This window comes from Staurois parvus, unplaced genomic scaffold (genome assembly GCF_062004578.1).
Source record: "Staurois parvus isolate SC_StPar_1 unplaced genomic scaffold, SC_StPar_1.0 ptg001039l, whole genome shotgun sequence".
Lineage (NCBI taxonomy): Eukaryota > Metazoa > Chordata > Amphibia > Anura > Ranidae > Staurois > Staurois parvus.
In genome coordinates this window covers 978,337-1,005,000 of record NW_028318835.1, presented here as the reverse complement: position 1 = coordinate 1,005,000, position 26,664 = coordinate 978,337, and the positions used below count along the sequence as shown (strand labels likewise).

General features: G+C 42.6%; 1 protein-coding gene across 1 annotated transcript in view; it reads left to right on the top strand.

Annotated features, from left to right (window-relative positions):
- The window catches only part of IPPK (inositol-pentakisphosphate 2-kinase), an 837,585-nt gene that overhangs the window by 122,526 nt on the left and 688,395 nt on the right, over positions 1-26,664 (top strand). The window contains exon 2 of the mRNA XM_089657901.1: positions 6,092-6,139. Within this exon, the coding sequence (XP_089514027.1) occupies positions 6,092-6,139 (48 nt within the window). The remainder of the gene's footprint in view (positions 1-6,091; positions 6,140-26,664) is intronic.

Sequence of the window (26,664 nt, the reverse complement as noted above, 5' to 3'; positions counted from 1 at the left end):
TTGAGGTGTTTTCTTCTCAAAATGTAATTAATACCCCTAGAACACTTGACAGTTCTCCTTGCATGTTGGGCCTCTCTATGTGGCTAGGCTGTGAAAGTTTCACACGTGTGGTATCCCCATACTCAATAGGAGTAGCAGAATGTGTTTTGGGGTGTTGCAAGTATGCATATGCCATGTGAACAGAATAACCTGACAATTGTGTGAAAAAAAAACTAATTTATATACTTAATTTTCCAAAGAATTGTGGGAAAACATTACATCTACAAAAAACTTACCACACCTTTTTACTAAATACTTTAGAATATCTGTTTTCCAAAAAGGGGTAATTTGGGGGTATTTGTACTGTCCTGGCTTGTTAGTGTCTCAAGAAATGAGATGGGCCAGCAGTACATCAGGTTTGATCAGGTGTGATCAATTTTCAATGATTGGTACCATTTAGTGGTGCACCAAAATGAAAATTCTGGTGCCGATACCGAAAATTCAGAATGCACATGGCTGATTTGTTTTTTAACTTTAATGTGTATTTTTATTTTTCTTAACTTATAATTTTATTGCTATCACATAGATGACCAATAGTCCCCTATGTTATAGTATATGAGTGACAGGTCCTCTTTGTAGGGGGAAGTGGGGGGGGGGGGAAATGTGTGCAAGCAGGGGGCAGGAGAGGAGCAGTGTACTCAGGCTCCCTCACTGGCTGCTGCTATATGTCATTGCCAGTTTTTAAATATAATTACCAGATTTATTTTCCCTTCACTATAGCTCCATGAAGGAGCTGTCATTCTCCCTGCCGTGAAAGGAAACAAAGGGGCTGGGTCACCCAGGATCATTACCCAGTGACCCCTTCCCTTTGTTTCCTTTAGCGGTGAGGAGAATGACAGTTCTTTCTTGAAGCTATAGTGAAGGGAAAAAAAAGCCGGTAATTACATTTAAAAACCTGTAGTGACATTTAGCGGTAGCTCACTGTATACACTGCTCCTCTCCTGCCTTTAACTACTTGCCTACCGGGCACTTGTACCCCCTTCCTGCCTAGGCCAATTTTCATCGCTGTCACACTTTGAATTACAATTGCATGGTCATGCAACACTGTACCCATATGAAATTTTTATAATTTTTTTAGACAGAGCTTTCTTTTGGTGGTATTTAATTACCTCTGGGTTTTTTATTTTTTGCTTAACAAACCAAAAACAACTGAACATTTTGAAAAAAAAACCAAAACGTTTTTTCTTAGTTTCTGTTATAAAGTTTTGTACATAGGTGATTTTTCTCCTTCACTGATGTGTGCTAATGAGGCTGCAGTGATGGGCACTGATAGGCCGCACTGATGGACACTGATGGGTGGCACTGCTGGGCACTGATGAGGCACTGGTAGGTGGCATTGATGGGCAATGACGGGCATCACTGATGGGCACTAAAAGGCAGCACTCATATATGGCACTGATAGGTGGCACTGATGCGCACTGACTGGCACTGATAGGTGGCACTGATTGGCAGCACTGATAGGTGGTACTGACTGTCATTGATAGGTGGCACTGATAGGCAGCTCAGATGGGCACTGATATGTGGCATTTGTGTGTACTGGTAGGCACTGATATGTGGCATTGATGAGCACTGACAGCCGGCATTGATGGACACTGACAGGTGGCACTGATGGGCTACACTGATCATCAGGGCTCACTGATCATCAGTGCCCTGATAATTGGTGTACATGTCCCCTCTGAGGAATGCCAATTACCTGCTCTCCTCTCCTCACGAGCGGTCAGCGTCCGAGGGACACAGCGCACTACCGATCGCTGTGTTGTACGCCCCCGGAGCCACGCACGCACGGTTAGAATGGGGGACGTCATATGACGTCTTCCCAAACCGAGAGAACCGCCTTACCTTTTTCCGTCATTTCCTTGTATTATATTGTAAAGCGCAGAGCAAACTGTTGGCTCTATATAAATCCTGTATAATAATAATAATATATGGTGGGTGGGAGGCGGTTAAATATAACTGTCAACTGTTAGTGGTAATATAACAAAGTGGAAGCAACTAGGAACAGCAGCAACTCAGCCACAAAGTGATAGGCCACGTAAAATGACAGCGAGGTCAGTGCATGCTGAAGCACATAATGCGCAGAAGTCACCAACTGTTTGCGGAGCCAATAGCAAAATAGACCTCCATACTTTGTGTGGCCTTCAGTTTACCAGAACAAAAGTGCGTAGAAAGTTTCATGGCCGTAGAGAGTTTCATGGGTTTCCATGGCCGAGCAGTTGCATCCAAGCCTTACATTGCCAAGTGCAGTGCAAAGCGTCGGATGCAGTGGTATAAAGCACAATGCTACTGGACTCTAGAGCAGTGGAGATGTGTTCTCTGGACTAAAGAATCACACTTCTGACAATCCAATGGACATGTGTGCACCTGTAAGAGTGGTCATGGGAGTGTGCCACAGCGCACCCCAAGGGGCACATATGTGCCAGGTGGTATACAGTAGAAGTACCATTGATGGGCAGCAAGTGTTTTAAAATGTGCATGTCTTGGCAGGTACTCCGCAGTCCCATCCAAATTTAACGACACCCCAGACTCCCCATTCAACTCGTGTGTGGTAACTTGCCATGCATTGTAGTGTGAACTAATTTAACCACCCTTCCTGACCTGGACAATTTTGCGTTACGGCACTACGTTACTTTAACTGACAATTGTGCGGTCATGCAACACTGTACCCAAATTTACGTTCTTCCTTTACCATGAATAGAGCTTTCTTTCGGTGGTATTTGATCGCCTGTGTGTTTATTTATTGTGCTATAAGAAAAAAAAAGATCGACTATTTTGCTAAAGCAATATTTTTGACTTTTTGCTGTTAAACATGTGCAGTAAAAAATTTTTAAAAATCAAATTTCGTCATAAATTTAGGCAAAATGTATTCTGCTACATGTCTTTGCTAAAAAAAAAAAAACTAAATCCTATTAACGTGTAAATTAATTGGTTTACATAAAAGTTAGTGTTTTCAAATGGAGGTATATATGCTGTGATTTTTTTTTTTTTTTTACTAATAATGGCGGCGATCAGCGACTTATAGCGGGACTGCAGCGGGCATTCTGACACTGGGAGGGGGGAGACTGACTTGGTGTCACTGACATCCCCAGTGACACCAATAGAGTGATCAGTGCTAATAAAAAGCACTGACGCTGTACTAATGGCACCGAGCAGGAAGGACGATGTGGGGCGATCAAAGGCTTAACTGTGTGCTGTGTTAGTGCTTTCAACTGACAGGAGAGAACTGTATTGTTTACATACAGTTCTCTCCCTCCATTGGTAATGCTCAGCGATCACCGGGTGCCGACGAGTAATCACCGGCTGAGACCCGGTGATTATTATTATTATTATTATTATTATTATACAGTATTTATATAGCGCCAAAGGGTATGCTCAGCGCTGTACAGTAGCAAGGGGGACAGAACATGAGACAAGACAGTAACAATACACTACATGAGGGGTTCAAGGGCCCTGCTCTATTGAGCTTACAATCTAGGAGGGAGGGGAAGATTGACAGCCAAAGCTGCAAATAGCAGCGCAGGTGGGGCATGCGCGTGGCTCACACATACCCCCTATTTGGAAATGCAAAATCACATATGTATACATGATTTTGTGCACCCCTGTCGCCCAATAGTAGTATATCTGCTGTAGGGCAGCGGGAAAGCAGTTAAAGTGTCTTCATTTCTTTGGTGAAATTGCCACACATAGGGAATCCAGTTGAAATGAATAGCCTGCCCTAAATATTGTGCACCGCAAAGTCACGTGCATAGGTGTACCAAAATATTCCTCACATAAAAGGTAGAATTTAGCTCAACACCTCAACCCAAATAATTCCAAATATCAAAAATTGAAAAATTAATGCTGACAGATCTCATTGATTCCACTAATATATTTTGTTAATAGCCAAAACTCATTGGACAAATACATAATACACAAACCTTTCTAAAAGTAGTCAAGGGTCAAGTCTATAGATCGGTAGGATAATTTAAATTGGGTAACATATATATTGTATTGTATCTTTATATTGAACCAATTTGGTCCCAATTGGTGCTGAGAGTTCTCAGAAAAAAGGGGACTGCCATAGAGAGTTGATAGAAAGAGTGGCCTCTAAGCAGAGAGCCGTACCAATACTATACAAAATATTTCCCCAATCAGTCCTTCAGGGAATAAGCAGAGTAAATAGGATGAGATTGGTTTCAAAGCCTGGTGATCTAAGATAAGCATAAAGTAAGCCAATTGGATCCCAGTGCACTCCATACAATTCATATTGCCACCAGTTTCCAAGGTGAAAAAGGGATGGACAGATGGATGTGGTCTAGAGGAGAAAAATCATTAATTATACGGGCATTCCAAAGATATATGTTAGTCCAAGTCCACTCTGTTTAGATGTAGACCCTCACATGTGGCCACTGTTACATAATGTTTATGTAAGCTCTATTGTAGATGACCAGCACACATGCCGTGCATACATTGGCATCCTGGTTGCAAGATGATCGTAAATAAAGTAGCAGTGTAAAAATGGTAGCCACTCTTCAATCCAAAGTTAGATGCATAATAAAAGTTACCCCTTTTTGGAAAATGTAACGTTGTTATACTTATCAGTCCATTGCTGATCCTGACATGGCTGGTGACCCACCTGACCAGTTTTGCTGGACCCCCCGGATTAATCAGAGGCATATAATGAACTATTTTAACTGCCCTATTTAAGGCTTTAAGATAGCCGCCAAACGACAAATTTAATATGTTAATGGTGTAGCGCTGTACAAAACTTTACTGTGAACCAGGTAAATGAGATATATAGATAACTGGTGCAATATGAATCAAGCATAAATATTAAGTGATTATACTATAACTCTCAGTGATTCTCTGTGAAGGGATATAAGTCACTATGTAAGTGATATCTACACCCATTAGTGCAAAAAATATCCACAAATTCAGTGTTTATGACACACAAAACTGTAGTGATATTAATGTCCACAAAATTCAGTGTTTAACACACAAAAAGCCACAAAACTAAAAAGCACCCACCTGGTGGAGAAGTAACGGCAGAACGGGCAGAGTGGAGTTCAGTGCCGGTGTTTTTCTTCTAGTGCAGCTCAGCCCTGGAAAAGAGAATGACCCTTTCACAAATCATGCACCGCTTGTAACTTTGTATAAGACAGGAGCAACTGTTGCAGCAACCTGGCAAACAGTTTGACGATGCATGGATCCTGCAGAAGCTTCTGCTGCCACCATAACTCATGTTTTACCCTATGGAGGATCTTTTTGTGTTCTTATTCCATGACCTCTATAACCTCATGAGTATATAAATATATATACACTGGTACCTGCTCGTGGAGGATAAGTGGAAGGTGGAGGAGTGAGCATTGGAGTCTGTGGAGTAACCTCTAGCCTGGAGCGTGTAGGATCCTGGGGTGATCCGCAAGGCATTTTGGCCCCTGTGGGTCACAGGGGAAAGGTAAGCGGGCATGCTAGCCACATAGGATTCTCACCTATCACCCGCACTGGCAAGAGGAGCATGCTTTTTAGTTTTGTGGCTTTTTGTGTGTTAAACACTGAATTTTGTGGACATTAATATCGCTACAGTTTTGTGTGTCATAAACACTGAATTTTGTGGATATTTTTTGCACTAATAGGTGTAGATATCACTTATATAGTGACTTATATCCCTTCACAGGGAATCACTGAGTGTTATAGTATAATCACTTAATATTTATGCTCGATTCATATTGCACCAGTTATCTATATATGTCATTTACGTGGTTCACAGTAATGTTTTGTACTCTGGATATGCCTTTTTATATTTCTATAGCACTACCCCATTAACATACTAAATCTACCTATTTATCCATTTAAAGGAGAGTATTGGGTGTTAGCAGCAGTCAAATCTCTTATAGTAGATATAGCAGCGCAGGATGATTTACTGTTCATCGCCAGCGACAAATGGCGCATACGCGGGTCTTCATAGGTGTGAATAGTCTAATTGCAGATGATACATTAAATAGTTTCTTTTCTGTCTTGCATACTTTCCACTGTCTTTGTTAAGTTTTGTTAACAATGATTTGTTTTCTTTCAGAGGTGTGTTGTCCTACGTTTCCTGAAGTTTCTCCCACACAGAAATCTGGTAAGTCCTTACCTTTTAGCTGTTGTTTAAACTACTGTATATTACATGATGGCTTTCACTCTACATTGTGAAAGTGCAAAAGAGCTATGCTAAATTTTCTCCTTTGGCTGAAATTGCACATAAATAAAACATACTAAACTAAGGTGTAGTAATTGTCTGTGAAACTACATGGATTTATATTGAAATAGATGTTTTCCAAAATAAAATAGCCTCAACAATCACTTGAGGCATATTTGGAGTTTTCAGAGACTTTGACACTAAGGGATCTGTTTACAAATGTTTTCACACAACATTCACACAGCTTTCACCCAATATTAATACATACTTCTTATTGGATTCATTGAATCCTGCATGAAAATTGTGTGACTCTGAAAGCATTTGTAAAAAGACCCTGTGTCATGGATTTTTATATGTGAGGTGGCAGTGGATGATCAATCTCTGTAGCTTCACTTTCTTGAACCCAAATTTGAGAGCTTCAGATATTAGTGGTGTGTGGGACCCATTGGTTGATCATTGGCTTTACTCTGGGAGCACCAAGTCAGGGTACTGGTTCTCTTGCAAAATGACATCGATGTGTGATGGGATGAGGAACACCTTGCACAAAGGGTAATGCTGAATGATTTGGTAGTTAGGATCCAATTTTTCTTGGTGGCTAAATAAAAGTACAGCCCATATATTTAGGGAATTGGAGTTCCTCTTTCTTTAGATTGGATTCTCTAGATAAATGGATACATTGGTTAAATTGCAAGTTAATAACTTAGTAGTACTACATGGCTATTGTATGGCTTTCCCTGGCAGGTGACAAAAATAAGTGACAGCTGGTTTTCAACAGTGTCTGCAAGCTGTCAACAGTTCAAGACCCACAGGATTGCCACACCAAGAACATAGAGAATGACTTCAGTGTGGAGACTCTACACATAATAAGAAAGAAGAGTACTCAGGCCCAACAGAGATTGTGGGTGGGCAGGTAACAGGCGAGAAATCAGATCCACGCAGAAGCTGTGGGCAGGTACCAGGCAAGAGAGTAGTCGGGACAATATGAATCCACAAGTGAGGCAATCTGGTAGTGTAATAGCTTTGTTGCAAAAAGGTGAAATGAGCAAGCATTATGATTTGAGCGATTCTGACAAGGTCCAAATTGTAATGGCTAGCTGGCTGGGTCAGAGCAACTCCAAAGCTGCAGCTCTTGTGGGATGCTCCCTGTCTGTAGTGGTCGGGACCTACGGAAAGTGGTCCAAGGAAAACTGGTTAACCAGCAACAGGGTCGTGGGCAGCCAAGGCTCATTGCATATGAGGAGCGAAGGCTGGCCTGTGTAGTCAGGTCCAATAAATGAGCTACTGTAGCTAAGATTGCTGAAATAGTTAATACTGGTTCTGATGGAAAGGTATCAGAACACAGTGTATCTCGTTTGTTGTATATGGTGCTGTGTACCACAGATTAGTCAGGGTGGCCTTGCTGACCTGCGTCCACTGCCAAAAGTGCGTGCCTACAAAGGGCATGTGAGCATCAGAACTGGATCACAAAGAAATGGAAGGAGGTGTCTTCAAGGTGTTGACATTGCCTCCAGACTTTCCAGATTCAATCTACTGCACATCTGTTGGATGTGCTAGAAAAACAAGTCTGATCCATAGAGGTGCCACCTCGCTACTCACAGGACGTAAAGAATCTGCTGATGGCTTGGTGCCAGATAACACCGCAAACCTTCAGAGATCTAGTGGAGTCTATGCCTTGATGGGTCAGGGCTGTTTTTGTGGTAAAAAGGGGACATAACCCATACTAGGTGAATAATCTTATGATGAGTGGTCATAATGTTATGGCTGATCGGTGTACTGCGCCTTTTAAAATGATTGGTTGCACAGAAAATTTGTTGAATTATTGTGTATAAGCACTTTACAGTAGCACCAGATACCATCATATGTAAACTTTTAATTTAAATAAACCTTTTAACTAAATAAGAAATCCTAAAAAAAACACATTTGCTCTTGTGTCAGCCACAGGTGGTCCCCTCTTCTTCTTTCCACTCCACCTTCACTGGTTGGTACAGTCTCTATATCAGAAGAGCTCAAATTGCTTTCAGCTGTACCATTAACAGTCCTGGATTTGCTGGCACAGTGCCACTTTTCAGTCAGTTGTCCTGCGTCTTCTGTGTCCTGGGTTGTGTCCAGACTCCCCCCCTCTACCTTTACAACATGGCGCTGTGTATAAGCTCCCCCTGTCTTCCCTTCGCACAGTCTCTGCAGACTTTTGAGTACCTCAATGTGGGCAGACAGTTACTGAAGTGCAGGATGGATTAATGAACTGCAAGGATGCTCCCCAGCATCCTCAGTGTTCATTGAGATCTACAAGCCATCTGCCACAGTGGTAGATGAGACTTGTAGTTCATTCATATGTGGAACTCTGTGAATGAATGACAAAACTGTATGGGCAGAGCTGCACACAGCTGAGCCTTTTTTAAAATGTGGTAGCTGGTGGGGTGAAAGGATCTGAAAAGCGCACCAACCTTGCACATTACCTCATTAAGCCAAAATTTATTGATAACAGAATAATATTCACAAACACTGAAGTAAATCATGCATGTAAGTCCTCAAAGGGACTAAGGATAAAAGCAGCCTGTGCGAGTCCCATCAGAGAAGTGGACACTCGGGGCACAACTGACGCGTTTCGAAGGACGAACCTTCTTCATCAGAGCTTTACTGAACAATGAGTGATCACTTCTATAAATACTCTAGAACTAAAATTGGGTCCACCCTGTTGGGATGGGCCATCTCCAATTGGGAGGAGGGACTAGAATGTCAACAATAAGTCTCAATAAAACATGCTGATAGTAACAAAGACATACTAGTACATTTCAAAGCTTGATAAAAAACAAAAATCACAATTTCATAAAACTTTACATATGACCAATGATAAGATGATAAAAAAGCATATTCCATGTGAAAGGAATTGACTCTCGTTCCTCTCTGGCCACTGACCCCCGTCAGTCCCTGGCATCGATCAGTGTTTGCCCTTCAGATCTGGAGTTCACCCGAGACACAGGAATTGCAGACAGACACAAGGTGGTATCTCAGAATGAACTAAATTTATTCTTCCGTGTTTAAACTTATATATGAAACTTAAAACAATACATGGAAATAAAAGAACCAATCAATTGTCAGATATGCGTAAACCAATCAAGATATTACATACGTCAGTCATGCCCAATCATTTGGCATTTATGTAAATTATTATTAAGTGCGTCAAACATGAACTTTTGTTCAGTATAGAAAGTAGACAATTTCCTTATTTAACATTGGCTATAATTATTAATAATCTTGCGACAGGATATATCCAACCGCAGGCTTTCAGTCTTGTGCTAGCTAAAGGAAAAAGGGGAAGTTACACCTGAAGGAAAAAGAGGAACTTTAACTCCTGACAAGAATACAGTTTAAGACAAAAAATCAATCCTTTTAAAATTCTGACTTAAGTCTTAAGATGGATACTGATTCTAAGATGGAGGAGCTTTGGCTCAGAGAGACAAGATGGTGGGACATCAAACTTAAGGGCTAATCCCTTCACCATGCAAGCTTAAAAATCTTAAGACAATTAAACAAACATGCCCAAATGTAAACAGAAACCGATAAAATTATTAAAAAATGTATATGTATATAACTCTGCATTTTTATATATCTGTATAGATACATGGATTAGTGTTTAAAGATTATATATATATATATCTATATATATATATATATATATATATATATATATATAAAGTATATGTGAAAAAAAATCAGGACGCTAATTGATTGAATAATAAACAAATATAATAAAACTTATGTTCTTATGTGAGACCTATCTCTGAGAAGAAAGTGAACTAGACGACTAATATAGTATGATAAAGATGTGATATCAAATTAGTTCATCAATAATTCCTCACTAATTCATTAATAGATGGTGAATTAGTATATATAAAATAGATATAATTGTAGTACTGTTGTAATTAATGCATAGATCAATCTATCTACTATACAAAGCTATAACCAGGCATAAAAGATTTTTAGATTACCCGGCTAGCATGATGTAGACAATCGTATTCCATGATGTTGGAGGAAAGTGATAGTTATAAATCAGCAGCAGAGGGAGATCTCGTGCTTAATACCATATATGGCTGCTTGCAGTTCCTGTGTGTGGAACGCATGCCAATACAGCATGGTGACTAATGCGCATGCGCGGTCCATCTGCGCCTGCGCAGTGACAAGGATGTCAGTCTGATGGAGGTGTCTTGGAACGCACATCGCACGCGCAGGGCGGCGCTGTATTGCATGGTCAGCCCTAAGGGAAATCTCCTGTTTAACCCCTTATATGAAAAGCGGAAGAAAGCGGAGGATGGGAGAAAAATAGGTAAACCACATAGACTAAAATAAAGTTCTATTTGGGGCACCTAGAAAGTGTGAATACCAGCGCCACCCTGCGCGTACGCACCAGCCCGTCCAATGTGGGAACAAGACACCTACATCAGACTGGCATCCTTGTCACTGCGCAGGCGCGGATGGTACAACTGTCAGGTGATTTCTGTGATTGGTCACAGTGATGACATGGTACTGGAGCCAGCTCAGTATAACAGTCTGCGTCCGAGTGATAGATCGCGTTGCAGCGTGGCCCTTAGGATGCACGTGAGGCATGTGACTGGGAGGAAGTCATATGATGTCCACCCGGAATAGCAGTGTTCACGCTCAGCCATCATTAATCTATAGGCCTGACGGGAATCCGTCAAAAGAGAAGTATTGTCAAAGCTCTTTTGGCCATACTTCTTTTCTGGGTCACAGGAGTGCACTTGGTTCTGCACTCCTGTGACTCAGAATCAGCCGACCGCAGGCTAAAACGTTCTGTCAGCTGAGGTCATAGAGACGGTCTAGGCTGATCGGCAGCTGGCTCAGCCTCTCACCATGCTGCAGAGAGCCTGAGCCAGCTGATCCTGTCCCCTGCACAGCCAAGCACACCAGTGAGTGCTGGATGGAGATGGCAAAGAGTTAGTCTTCAGAGAACATAGAACAATGACTGTCAGTCACTAAGAACCTAGTGATCACCGGTCGTGTGATCTTTTCAGTTCCCGGTCTTAAAATTGGCAAGGGACAGCTGCAGCATCAGACTGATGCTGCTCAACGTAGGTGAGTATGTGTGTTTTTATCTTATAATCTGTACTTCTCTTTTAACTGCTTTCAGTTCGAGCCAATTCTGAAATTTCTCTCATACATGTTAGAATGTGCATTTTTTGCCTAAAAAATTACTTAGAACCCGCAACAGATATTTTATGAAAGCAAATGCCCTGTAAAATAAAATGATGGTTGCTGCAATTTGTATGTCTCATGATATTGGCAGCTGTTTATCAAACACAAATTTTCAGAAAAGTATATACTTTATTGAACACAAACACAAAATAATGCCCACATTTTTTGTAAAATATAAAAGGTGATGTTACGCCAAGTAAATAGATACTATGTATGTATGCTTTAACCACTTGCCCTTTGGAAGATTTAACCCCCTTCCTTACCAGGCCATTTTTTGCTATTCATCACTGTGCTTATTAAACTGGTAATTGCGTGTTCATGCAACGCTGTACTCCATTGACATTTATGTCCTTTTTTTTTTCACACAAATAGAGCTTTCTTTTGGTGGTATTTGATCACCACTGGGTTTTTTATTTTTTTGTGATATGAACGGAAAAAGAGAAAATTTTGAAAAATCTCCTTATGGTTACAAAAAATATACATTAAACTCAAAGTTAGTCATAAATTTAGGCTAAAATGTATTCTGCTACATGACTTTGATAACAATCCCAATACATGTAAAATGAATTGGTTTACGTGAAAGTTATAGTGTGTACAAATGGTGGTATATTTACTGGAATTTGTATTTTATTTTGTTTTATACTAGTAATGGCGGCGGTATACTGGGACTGCGGGACTTTCTGACACTGGGTAGGAACTGATTAACTGCCACTGACATCCCAGTGACACTAATACAGTGGTCAGTGCTAATAAACAGCACTGACACTGTACTAATGACACTGGACAGGAAGGGGTTAACATCTGAAGTGATCAAAGGGTTAACTGTGTGTGTTTTACTAGGGAAACATGCTGCTGTGTATTTTTCTGCTGTGCAGAGAAATACACAGCAGCATATTATTGCAGGCAGGAGAGAGATCTGTGTTTACACACAGGTCTCTTCCCTGTCGTTACTCGGCAATTGCCAGGTGCCGGTGGGGAATCTCTGTCCGGGACCCGGCGGGTGACATCTGTAGCTGCCAATGGTGGCGCGGGTAGGTCGACGTGTGCCCCCTACCTGGCAAGAAAATCACATATATATGGTTTTGCACAGCCCTGCCGCACTATAGCAGTACTTCTGCTATAGGGCTGAGGGGAAGCGGTTAATTGATCCATAGGCAACATTTTCAAAACGTTTTCAGGTTACCAGTTTAGAGTGAGCTTTGGTTCACACCTATGTGTTTTTTTTTTGTTTTTTTTTAAGCGTTTTGCAGAAACATACTACAGTCCATTTAACATGGTTTCCTATGGATTTAGTTCACATCTGTGCATTTTGAGCCTGTGCATTTTTGGATAGGGCCAGGGCCTTTTTTTCCTCGCAGCAGATTGCATTTTGTGTGTAATAGATTTCAATGGAACTGCACCAAAACTGTTTTTTGATGTGTATGGCAGTTCTGTTCATGTAGTGTGACTTTGCTGCGATTTTACACTCTTTGGTACTCAAAGTCACCTTTTCATTTTGTTTCAGTTTTCATTGTGTACCATTACAACCTTTTTAACCACCAGTGTCCTAACAACACCTGTACAGCATCCTTGTCTGCCCGTCTCCATCAGCATTAGGGTCACATTAGCTGAGGGAGGGAGAAAAATTGAGGGAGAATAGAAACACTGACATGCTAGTCAGTACCAGAAAGAATAAATCACCTCTAATGCTGGGTGTTCTACGTTTGATGTTGCTGTGTTATGTAAACCTATTTTAATGTTTTACATTTTAGAATGGGGTGCCTCGAGATTGTGCAGAATTTTAAAGGGTGCCCTGATTGGAAAAAATTGAGAAACACTGCTTTATGTGTCCAAAGTCCCATGTTAGGGTTGGTGTTAAATGTTAGGGTTATATTTTAGGAATCGGGTTAAAGCCTAGGGATAGAGTTTGGGTCAGCGGTAATTTAGGGTTAGAGCTATAACCCTTACAGTTACTCCTAACCCTAATGTTTACCCCTAACCCTAGCCCTTAACCCTAACGTTTAACCCTTACCCTAGCCCTTATCCTTAACATGTGACTTTAGACACACAAAGGTTACTGCACTACTTTGATACCACTTTGATGCTACTTGATTGTCAAAGAGTGTAAAGTCACATCAAAGTCATACTATATGAACTGAACTGTCATTCTGTCTTATTAGCCCAAAAAAAAGCATAAGAAGCGCATACAAATGCACCACAAAACGCACCAGAAAAATGCATCTACCGCAACCTGCACAGATGTGAACCTAGTTAAACAGGAGATCTGGCACTCTGGCACTGCTTTCACTCTGATGTTTGCAGCGGTACCACACATGTGTAATGTAATATGTGCACGATCCCGCGATCTATGTATACATTCGTGCAGTGACAGGGAAGCTTTTAACTTTTTTTTTTTTTTCTTTTTAGTAATTTATTTTCTTTAACCACTTACCCTCCAGAAGATTTACCCCCTTCCTGACCAGGCCATCTTTTGCTATTTGGTGCTCCGCAATGTCAACTAATCAAAAAATATATAAGTTAGTGAGCGCAATCCGACAAGCGACCAATGCACTAAAAGGAACCACAAAACCTTTCTAATAAACTCAAAAGTACAAAGAGTGCAGCGCTACATCAAATTAAATGGCAAAGAAAAAATACAGTAAAATAATATCAATATAGTCAAATAATACTAATATTAAAATAAGTCCACTGTAATATAAATATATGGATTCCTCAGTCCACAGTGAAATATCAGATGTTGTAGGTGCAATCCGGTCTTCCGTTGTGATAATATGAATAGATTGCCTACTCACCAGAAACCCAGTTTGTTTTGAATTTTGGCCAAAATGTATTCTGCTACATTTCTTTGATTGAAAAAAAAAAATCCCAATAAGTGTATATTAATTGGTTTGTGTGAAAGCTGTAGAGTCTACAAACTATGGTATGGATAATGGAATTTACACAGCTTTTACTTTCTGACTGCCTATTACATTTCTTGAGGTGCTAAATTCCAGGGCAGTACAAACACCCCCGAATGACCCTTTTTTGGTAAGTAGACACCCTAAACTACCTGCTGAGAGGCATGTTATGTCCACGGAAGATCTATTTTTTTCCCACAAAGTTTTTATATTTGCTCACACATGCCATGGGTATATTTAGAATTACACCCCAAAAAATTTTCTGCTACTTCTCTTTAGTATGGGGATACCACTTTTTGGCAGCCTAGCCACGTACAGGAGCCCGAAATCAAATGGCCACTTTGAAAGCCTTTATGGTGTGTAAATTCCTCATTTCACTTCCAGACTTTACAGGCTATCATTTTAGAATAACACAAGAGGTCTAGTGCTAGAATTACTGCCCTCAATCTGACGTTCGTGGTGGTACCTCACACATGCATGGTGCAACCGCTATTTACATACCAACACGGGGCCAACGCTTGCATATGCCATTGCGCGCACGCTCAGGGGGACAAGGGTGCTATTTTTTTTCTTTAATTTAAAATTTTTAGTTATTTTTACACTGTCCCTTTTTTTTTTTTTTTTTTTTTTTTGTTATCACAGGGAATGTAAATATCCTCTGTGATAGCAATAGGCAGTGACTGGTATTCTTTTCTTAGAAATCTGGGGTCTCTTAGACTCTGGATATCTCCTCTGCCCTTAAAGCATCTGATTTCACCAAGATCAATGTGATCAGATGCTTTCCCAATTTAAAAATGGCACTGTTTATATCCGGCGAAACCAAAATGATGAAATGCTTGTAGCTTCCGGTTTCATAGACTCTAGTGATGATTGGCCCCTTTCTGGTCTCCAATCAGCTCTGTAGTCAGCTCGCGGAAATGCCCACTGCATTCTCAGGTTCCCCGATGGCACGGGATTGTTCGAGAAATTCGGGTGGGGGGGGCATCTTCTCTCGCTGTTTTTTTAAAAGCAATGTTGTGAAAAGCCGATTACCGAATGAAAAAAACAATACCAGGATGATGCCTGCAAAGTCCAGTGATGTACCAGTATGTCGCTGGTCCTTGTTGGGCATATATGTATGTTATGTTCCTTTTTTTTTTTTTTTTTTTTTTTTTTTTAATGCAGCCTGCAGGCCAAATGAAAAAAGAGTAGAAATATCTGCCAGAAAATGTGTGTGGTATGCCCACAGTTAGATTTTAAGAGCGAGATTAAAAAGAGAGAACTTAATAGATTCCTCTGTTCAAATCAGTGTGGATGAAAAAATATCTGCCCACAAAAATTAAAAAAATATATACCAAATCATAGGGCCTATCCACCCTAGGCCACCATGCTTGGGCATATGTTTTTTTTAACTGCGGATGAAAAGTCTCATCCAACAGTGCTGCATGCACGTATATTCTGAGAGCATATACGGTGCTGCAGCTGAATGGCATTCCAAGAAAAAAGTAACGATAAAACAGTAACTCAATAAAACAACAATTTTTATTTTGTATGTTTATTTTTTTTTCACTTTGTTTACTTTACTTTCTTTTTTAAACTGTAACTAGCAGATATTAGGGTCTTTCAAAATGCACTAGCCAGTTTCCGGACTACCTAAGACCTTTCGAGACTCTGTGTATATATGTGCCCTGGACTGTGCTGTACCCCAGGGGTACATTTTTGAAAAGACTACTTGTCCAGGGACTAAATTGGTGTCCCAATCTACTTGTCCCTCATGACAATCTACTTGTCCAGAAAAATAATCATTTTTTTTTAACCAAAACTGTATTTAAATCAGAGGTGATTTTAGGAATGTTTTAAAAACAAAAGGGGCTTTATGGCGACTTAAACGTGTAATAATTTTACCAATGTGCTGTTTATCCCCTCCTCCCCTCACTGCCTGTCTCCAGCACCGCACCCAGGGATTAGCAGGGAGGAGAGAGACCTTCCATTGTAATGAGCATTGGGTGCTCCTCAGGATAGGGGAGTGTCCGGCTTATGCTTTATCTCTATCGCTTTATCGCTGCTAGAGACGTTTTTGCACAAGTTTTAAAAATCATTTTAGGCTTGAAGATTACACAAAACCCCCAAACATTATATATTTTCTGAAAGCAGAGACCCTAGAGAATAAAATAGTTGTAGTTCCAATTTGTTTATGTCAAATGATATTACCACAACATTTCTGTAAAAAATACAAGTAAGTTAATTTTAGGGCACAAAAAAAGCAATAAATGACCTTATTATTTTTGTAAAATATAAAAGACGAGGTCGCACCGAGTAAATAAATAGATATCCACCTTGTCAACCCTTAAATTTGTGCACGCTCGGGGGGGGGGGGGGGGGGGGGGGGGCATGTTGCTGTGCCGCTGTTTTAGTGAGCAGTGTGGTGAATGTCTGTAGCCTGGCCCACCTCCAGGAGTTGCACCTTGCAGTGTCCTCCTCTGCCCCCCCATCTTGCTTGGACTTCTGCGGGCAACTTAATACCCTTCTGTGACTTTGGAGGTCTGGGTTCCTATACCCCTGCAGGGGTGTCTGCAGTCCAGGTGAGGATGCTACCTCTGCGTGTGACAGAGGTGGCTGTCCTTTTCGGTGCACACAACCAGCTAACTCCACTAAGGTATTTTTGTGTACTGCATATTTTTCTATATGTATTTACAGATTTCAGGAACAATTGGAGCACTTGTTCTGTGCATTACCTTCCTAGCCTATGGTGGATCCCCCCTATCTCTAGGTTGAACAAGCAACCATGTGCCAGGGGACAGAAGGATCCTACGGGTCGTATAGTAGAATGGTTGCATGCACTGTGTTTTTCCATTGCTAGTTTTACACTGTGGCTTGGGGGCCTCATGGCCCTGGTGTCTCAGACGCCTGTTTTGTGGGTCAAAGCTCTATACAAGGTCAGCATACAGGATGGGTGTCCTCAGTGCACGTCGAACTGACAGACCAACTGGCCTGGGGCCTTAAGTGCCCTTGTTACACATCTTTGGATGCAGGCCTGCTGCTATTCAGCTCTACCTCTTGGCTGTGGTACTCCAGGAGGCTACCTTACCTTAAGTGTTGGTCTGTTGGCTGGATGTCTACTATAGCCTGAGCAGCCTTGCCCTTCCAGGGTGAACATCTCTACAATGGCATCTTGGATGACATCCTCATGAGTTTTCCGGGTATCAGAAGTTCTTTTCTTCCATAGACCAAGAAGGGGAAGGAGCCACGTTGTTAGCTTGGTCCTTTTTTCCCGTTCCTCTGGTTCCTTTATCAGAGACCTCAAGCCCTTCAGGCTCCACAGGAGGTGCCAAGCGTTCCTGGCTCCACAAGGTTCCATTGACTGCTGACTAGTCCTTGTCAGCATGTAGGCCTGCCCCCACCCATTCCCAGGACAGAAAGCATAAACTAAAAGATACTTTCTCGGAAGATAGCAACTCATCCCAGTCAAAAAAGTATTATCCCCCCCCCAGAACAAAAACAAAGGGGGTCAAAAACAGTCATCCAAAAGAAAAGAATGAGAAGAAAAAGCTATCAGAGACCCAGAAAGCTTTGTCATTCTCCAGTTGATCTTGATCTCAACTATTCTGATTACAAGTTGTCATTGGAAGAGGAAGCCATCTTATGAAGAGATTTAAATTTTGAACCTTCACGTGATTTTGATTTATTCTCCACTGTATTAGATGTAGGCAACTTTGCCAGATGTCTTACATTAAAAAAGCACTTTTTGCACACAAGTATCACATTTTTTACATGTCACACAGCATTTGGGTCATCATCAAATTGAATTTGATTTTCAAGACTTTTGTCTTATACAGTTGTGTTCAAAATAATAGCAGTCAGACATCACTAACCTGATCAATCACTGTTTTTGTTAGAAATTATATTTCTACATGGCAAATAATTTACTAGCAGGTGTAGTAGAGTAATAGAAATCCAACAGACCCAACAGTCATGACATGCATGCTGCTGATTCTGTGTAATTGAATCACTAATTGAAAGGGGCATGTTCAAAATAATAGCAGTGTGGAGTTCTATTAGTGAGGTCATTCATTCTTTGAAAAACAGGTGGAAATTATTGTCCTTTTTTAAGGAAGGAAGTCGGCAAATGTTGTGCATGCTGGTTACAGTGCATTTCTCTCTGATATTGTGAGGAAAATGAGTCGTTCCAGACATTGTTCAGAAGAACAGCGTACCTTGATTAAAAAGTTGGAGAGGGGAAAACATATAAAGAAGTGCAGAAAATGATAGGCTGCGCAGCTAAAATAATTGCAAATGCTTTAAAATGGCAACCAAAACCTGAAAGACGTGGAAGAAAGTGAAAAACTGCAATTCGAATGGATAGAAGAATAGCCAAAATGGCAAGGACTCAGCCAACAATCAGCTCTAGGAGGATCAAAGAAGGTCTGAAGTTACCTGTGAGTACTGTTACAATGAGAAGACGCCTATGTGAAGCCAAGCTATCTGCAAGAAGCCCCTGCAAAGTCCCACTGTTGAAAAAAAGACGTGCTGAAGAGGTTACAATTTGCCAAAGAGCACATTGACTGGCCTAAAGAGAAATGGCGCAACATTTTGTGGACTGATGAAGTAAGATTGTTCTTTTTGGTTCTAGTGGCCGGAGACAGTTTGTCAGACGACCTCCAAACACTGAATTCAAGCCACAGTACACTGTGAAGACAGTGAAGCATGGTGGCGCAAGCATCATGATATGGGGATGTTTCTCATACTACGGTGTTGGGCCTATTTATCGCATACCAGTGATCATGGATCAGTTTGAATACATCAGAATACTTGAAGAGGTCATGCTGCCTTATGCTGAAGAGGAAATGCCCTTGAAATGGGTGTTCCAACAAGACAACGACCCCAAAGACACCAGTAAACGTGCAACATCTTGGTCCCAGACCAACAAGATTGACGTTATGGAGTGGCCAGCCCAATCCCCTGATCTTAATCCAATAGAAAACTTGTGGGGTGACATCAAAAATGCAGTTTCTGAGGCAAAACCAAGAAATAGAGAAGAACTGTGGAATGTAGTCCAATCATCCTGGGCTGAAATACCTGTTCACAGGTGCCAGAAGTTGGTTGACTCCATGCAACACAGATGTACAGCAGTTCTCAGAAACAGTGGTTATGCAACTAAATATTAAGTGATTCAAAGGAAAGCAAAATCTTCAAACATTTTTCAGTTTATATAGTGAATGTTTGAGTTTGTAAAGAAGAATACAAACACTGCTATTTTTTTGAACAGTCTAATCACTTTTCTTCAATTTTTTTAGAGGAACAACACAAATTTGATCTATTTTTCTTCATGTTTTGATTTGGAATAGAATGTGTAGTGTTCCCAATGCATTTGTGTGTATGGAAATAAAAGCTATTAGAAGGATTTTGCGCTTTATTCACTTTTTTCAACACACTGCTATTATTTTGAACACAACTGTATATGATATGAGTTCTGCTGACCAGGGCTTTTCAGGGATCCGTGTATCTGATAAGATCAAGGTCCCAGAATATCTTGAAATCATTTCTACTTTACGGTCTGACTTCTATCCAATGCAATCCAACGGAGAAAACCTGGACATTTTTCAGAAATTAGTTGAACAAAATTTGGTTGCTTTAGCTCGTGAAGTTGAAGGTTCTCCAAGAAAGAAAAAAACTTATTCTCTGAAGGACAATACGCATATTATCATCAAAGAAGTGGATAAAGGGGGAGTGGTAGTTGTACTCAATACAATCGATTATCATCGTGAGGCCCTGAGACAACTATTTGATACTTGAACCCCTTTTGACAGATCCTACTCTCCCAATACCAACATCAACCTGAATGCATTGTAGAAGAAGCTGTTTGAACCATTTTAAAATTGGAGGAAGCAAAGAAGCTTGTATCCAGATCGCCTGTCACACCAGTCTTTCACCACTTACCGAAAGTGAACAAAAATGATTCCCCCCCGATAGGGAGACCCATTGTTGTCAGCATAGGGTCCCTGGGGGAACCCTTAGGAAATCTCATTGATAGTCTGTTACAACCCATGGTGACTCGCTTACCATTCTATGTTTGAGATACCAAACATATAATTCAAGTTTTAGAAGATTTTCCTTGGACCGATCATCTCAAGTGGTTGACCTGTGATGTCAGGTCTCTATACTCCTGTATTCCACATGGCCTGGGCCTTCAGGCTTTGAGATATCATATGGACCTCTATACAGAATATGATCTAGAGTTAAAATGGTTTATTCTTGAAAGTGTCTTTCTGCTAAACCATAACTTCTTTCTATTTGATCACAAGTTCTATTTGCAAAAACGGAGCCTCTATGGGAGCTAGATTTGCATCCACATATGCCAATCTCTACATGGGGAGTTGGGAGGAACAGTTCATCTATGAAACGTCCAACCCTCACCAACATCAAATAAAAGCGTACTTTCGCTACATTAATGATCTGATCTTTATTGTTGCTAGAGATTTGGTATTTGAAGATTTCCTGAAGTATTTAAATACCAATACACTTAACTTGGGATTCATAGGAGAACAACAAAGGCATGTTATAAACTGGACATTACATTACTGAGTTCTCCTCAATCACAGAAAGTTACAATCACTGCCTTTCTTAAACCTGTGTTAAAGAACTTGATACTACATGCTTTTAGTAGCCATCCTTATCATGTGATACAAGCTATCCCTAAAGGTCAGTTCATACGCCTGAAGATAAATTGCTCTCTTCCAGAGGATTTTGAAATGGAGGTGCAACTGATGAAAATGTTTTTAGTACGGGGTATAACACATATAAGGTGAACCAGGCTTACTTACTGGTCAAGAGTACACCTGGAGAATCTTTCCTCAAGGATAGAGAAATATCTATTCCCAAGAGGAAGACAGAAGCGACCACCAAATCTCAGATTTTTTTTTCAGCACGTTATAGCAATCAATTTAATGATATCTCTCGTTATTTACCATTATTACATGGTGAATTGGATTATAAGGTTATTCTATCTGAAAAAGTGAAGTTTGTAGCCAGGAGAGCTAAAACTATTGGCGATATCATTTCTCCTAGTCTGTTTTACTCTAATCAATCTAAAAACACCTGGTTACACACTACAGGCTTTTTCAAATGCAATGCCACCTCCTGCTCTAGCTGCAGATTTGTCTGGAACTCACATACCATAACATCTTGTACTAATGGTAAACATTATACCATTAACCACTCTCCTACAGGGCACTTATATCCCCTTCCTGCCCATGCAAATTTTCAGCTTTCAGTGCTGTCGCACTTTGAATGACAATTGCGCGGTCATGCAACACTGTACCCATATGAAATTTGTATCATTTTTTTGAGACAGAGCTTTTTTTTGGTGGTATTTAATCACCTCATGGGTTTTATTTTTTGCTAAACAAACCAAAAACCACTGAAAATTTTGAAAAAAAAGTTTTTTCTTTGTTTTTGTTATACATTTTTGTAAATAAGTGATTTTTTTCCTTTACTGATGTGCACTAATGAGGCTGCAGTGATGGGCACTGATAGGCAGCACTGACTGGCACTGATTGGCAGCACTGATAGGTAGCACTGATGGGCATTGATAGGTGGCACTGACTGGCACTGATAGGTGGCACTTAAAGGCAGCTCAGATGGGCACTGATGTGGCATTGATGTGCACTGGCTAGGCACTGATATGTGGCATTGATGTGGCACTGATGGGTACTGGCAGGTGGCACTGATGGACACTGACAGGTGGGGATGCACAGATCATCAGGGCCCACTGATCATCAGTGCCCTGATGATCAGTGCACATGTCCCCTCTGAGTAATGCCGATTACCGGCTCTTCTCTCCTCTCGAGCTGTCAGCGTGACAGCTCGTGAGGAGAGAAATGCCGATAACTGGCATTTCCCTATTTACATGTGATCAGCTGTGATTAGATACAGCTGATCACATGACCGAGCCGACATCTTCGGCTCTTTCCGTTGATCGGTGATCGCCACGCTGCGTTCTCCCGGAGCCGCGCATGCGCGGTTAGAATGGGAGGACGTCATATGACGTCCTCCCAGAACGATAGAAATGCCTTGCGCCCACCATTGCCTTATATGGCGGGAGGGAGGCGTACAAAGATTATTATTAATATTATTATACAGGATTTATATAACGCCAACTATGTGTGCAGCACTTTACAGTATAAGGGAGACAGTACAATTACAATACATTTCAGTACAGAAGGAATAGGAGGGCCCTGTTCGTGGAGCTTACAGTCTAAAGGAAGGGGGAGGTGGTACAAAAGGTGATAGCTGTAGGCGATATTCTGATGAGGTGGCTCAAGTACAGTTCTTAGGTGGAGGTGGGGTAGGCTTCCCTGAATAAGTGAGTTTTCAAAGATCGCCTAAAGGCTGAACGAATGGGGGCTGACCGGACATATTGCGGTAGGGAGTTCCAGAGGATGGGAGAGGCTCTGGAGAAGACCTTGAGGCGAGCGTGGGAGGAGGTTTTGAGGGAGCTAGAGAGCAAGATGTCTTGGGAGGAACAGAGCAGGGCGATTTGGACAATATCTGTGGATGAGGTTGGTGATGTAGCTAGGGGCAGTGTTGTGGATGGCTTTGTATGCTTTGGTTAGTATTTTGAATTTTATACGTTTGGGTTAGTGGAAGACAATGAAGGGATTGACAGAGGGGCATCAGTCACTGATCGGTTGGTAAGGTGTAGTTTAGCGCAGGTGTAGTTGAGTCTAGCAGCAGCAGCATTCATAATAGAATTATATTGGTTTTATTTTGATTTCGTTTCATGTATGTACCCCTTTTAATATTGCTGACATGCAGTTTTAAGATTATCTCGTTATTATATAATTGTTTTTAGATCCTTGTCATATGGGCATTGACAGGCATTACTCTATTTTGCATATATCATATTACACACTCAATTGTGTGATTAATCCCCTCCTGAATGTGTATCCTCCAATAAGATTTTACTTTTGAGTAGAGGATTTAATGCCTCGGATACCCTTTACACTGCTCGTTAAAGCAGTGTATGTTTATCTACTTCCCCCTGCCTGGTCTATGCTTCAGTGGCGCTTGCATATGCACCCTCCACTGCACCTTATCTGCATAGGTACAGATCACTCACTAGACCAAGGGAAAATGGCGCTTGCCCGCTCGCGCATGTGCAGCAGTAAACCGGACTAAAGGAAAATGGCGCCTGTCCGCTCGCGCATGCGCGGTACGTCTGGTCTTCGGCAAAATGGTGTCCGTTCATAACTAACTACCATTTCTCACTATAAATACAGGGAAAAAACGTCAGGCTCTAAATGGCATACCCCAACTGATGACATACTGCTTGTACGAAACGCGTCTTGGAGGAAGCCTGCACGCTCTGACGTTACGCTGCCAGATCACGGAGGTCCGGCGGCCAACATACCTACACCAGCTGATCAGTGCTCATAGCAGTTTTTAAGGGCTGCCTGTTTGTTGCATCTGCATTAAGGTTTTTGCCGCATGTATGTTTGCACTTTATCTACCTTGTACACTTAATACATTTTTTTGGATCGTTAACATACTACACTATGGGCATTTCCTTTTGTTGCTCTTTGGTGAGCTTTTAATTTCCCAGAGTCCCCCCTCCCCCCACGGTGACCATTCCTTTACCCAGAAGAGGCTGTGTCCATATCCTTAAAGGGATTTTCCAGACACAGTACCAACCTTGACGTTTATCCATCCACCCTGAGCTGTCATCTCCAATACCATCCTTAAGAGGGACTCCGGGCGGATCTCCGTTGATTTATACACTGCGCATATTCTATGCCTATCCGGTGAGTGTGCACTTTAACTATATGCCTGCCACTCACATGGACTGTGTTATTACATCTGTCAGGGATCTCCGCGATCCCTGCCGCGATGGTCCCAGGGCAGGCGCACTGCTCCACCCAGTGCACGGGTACTAGGGCCGGGCCGGCCGCGGCGTTCGAGTTCGCGCATGCGCAGTAGAAGCCGCGGCCGCCCGCTGGGCACCAATGGCAGCGCAGGGCGGGATATTTAAAGGTCCCTGAGCTGTCATTTCGTTGCCTTCTGGTCTTACCTGCTTCCTGTGATCCTGTACCTGTGCCTAGTAAGTTATTGACCCGGATTGCCTTTGACCTTGCTGATTTCTCCTGCCCAGACCCCTGCTTGCCTGACCTCTCTCCCTGGATGCCCCTTATTAGATCTGACCTCCTGTTGCTGACCAGGCGTGTGACCCGACGATTCTCTGCCTGCTCCCTTGTACCTTACCGTCCTCTACATTACCGACTCGGCCTGTCTGACTACGCACCTGCTCAGCCATCCATCCATCCATCCCATCGGGCTCACCCGACCTCCTCACATCTGGCTCTCCCTGGTTGGAACCCCTGGCGAACACCCCTACCACTGACAGGTGTGCTCAGTAGAGGCGACCTGGTCTCGGGGTACTACAAGTCCATCCCCACCATCAGGGGCCCTGGTGAACAAGTACCCCGGGGCTTAGACTCCGCGCTCTGGGCACGCCTGACCAGTGGAGTACTAGTGGTGCCGCTCGGCGGTCCCTCACAGTACCAGAAGGCCATGACTGAGCCTCGAGGAGGACTCTCCCCGTTGGACGAGGTTTGCAGGCACCTGGCCACCCTGACGCAAGCAGTAAACACATTACAGGACAGATGTCTGCAGATTGAGAATCGGTTTCAGGCCTGCACCATATCTGTTCCTGTTTCACAGGCCCCGGTTCCTGCACCACCGGTCGCAGCAGCCCACGAGCCGGCTCCTGGGCCTCCCACATCACTCCCTATGGCGGAACCCCGAGTACCCTTACCCGAACGCTTCCATGGGGATCGCACACGCTTTCGGTCATTCCGTGACTCCTGTCTGCTCTATTTTGAACTGCAGCCACGGACCTTTTTGACAGAATCGGTGAAAGTGGGGTTTGTTGTCTCCCTGTTGCAGGGTGAACCCCAAGACTGGGCCCACCGACTAAGGGGAAACAATGACCCTCACCTGGTTATGGTCGACAGCTTCTTTAACGCCATGGCCATCTTATATGATGACCCACAACGAGCGGCCTCGGCCGAGACCACACTATACGCACTCCGACAAGGTCGGCGTGCGGCTGAGGAATACGCCTCTGACTTTAGGCGCTGGATGGGTGACACCCGTTGGAACGAGTTCGCACTTTTGCACCAGTTCCGTATGGGCCTTTCTGAGGCTCTGAAAGACGAGCTCGCCCGGGTGGAGGTGCCCGAGACATTAGAGGACTTGATTGCACTCACCATTAAAATTGACCGTAGGCTACGGGAGCGCAGATTGGAGAGGTCTGGTCAGGGTCGCGGAAATCCCTGGGGGTCATTTCAGGGATCCAGTCAACATGCTAGGCCAAGCATCCAGAACCTGCCGTTTGAAGATGCTCCCGAACCCATGCAGCTAGGCCTGGCTCGGCCTAAACTATCGCCAGAGGAACGCCAGCGCAGACGCTCCCAAAATCTGTGCCTGTATTACGGCGAAGCTGGTCACATGGTGCGTTCCTGCCCGCAGAAACTGAGTAAGTTCACCTCATCATGTTCTTTATCTGTTGGCAATACGAATCCGTCCCAGTACTTAGTTGTTCCCCTCTCCTTTCAGCTTTCAGAAAGGACCGTGGAGGTGACGGCCATAGTTGATTCGGGGGCATGCAGCTGTTTTGTGGATATCAATTTTGCTCACCAGCAGGGTATCCCCCTCCGCCCAAAGGAGAAGGGGTTTCACATCTTTTTGGCTGATGGTTCCCGGATAAAGTCAGGAGTAGTTAACCAGGAGACCCTTTCCATTATGACTTCCATTGCCGGTCAGCACCAGGAACTCCTCCGACTGGATGCTATTGCATCACCCCTTTTCCCAGTCATTCTGGGGCTCCCTTGGTTGCGGGCCCATAACCGCCAAATTGACTGGGAGACTGGGGTTGTCTCGTTCCCTTCCCCATATTGTCAGGAACTGTGTCGAACTTCGGGCCCGGAGGTCCCCCAGGTCCTCCTGTGCTCTGAAGGGGATGACAGCCTAAAACAAGTGATTCCTGCAGCCTATCACAAGTTTCTTGATGTGTTCAGTGAACGGGGAGCAGATGCTCTACCCCCCCACCGCCCATATGACTGTCCTATCGATCTGTTGCCCGGTTCTGAAATTCCGTTCGGGCGAATTTTTCCCCTTTCTGAGCTAGAATTAGGGGCCCTGAAGGACTATATTGAGGACAGCCTCCGAAAGGGATTCATCCGTCCCTCCACTTCCCCAGCAGGTGCAGGGATCTTCTTTGTAGAAAAGAAGGACAAGACTTTGAGGCCATGCATCGACTATCGGGAACTGAATAGGGTCACCATTAAAAATCGTAACCCATTACCACTGGTACCTGAATTATTC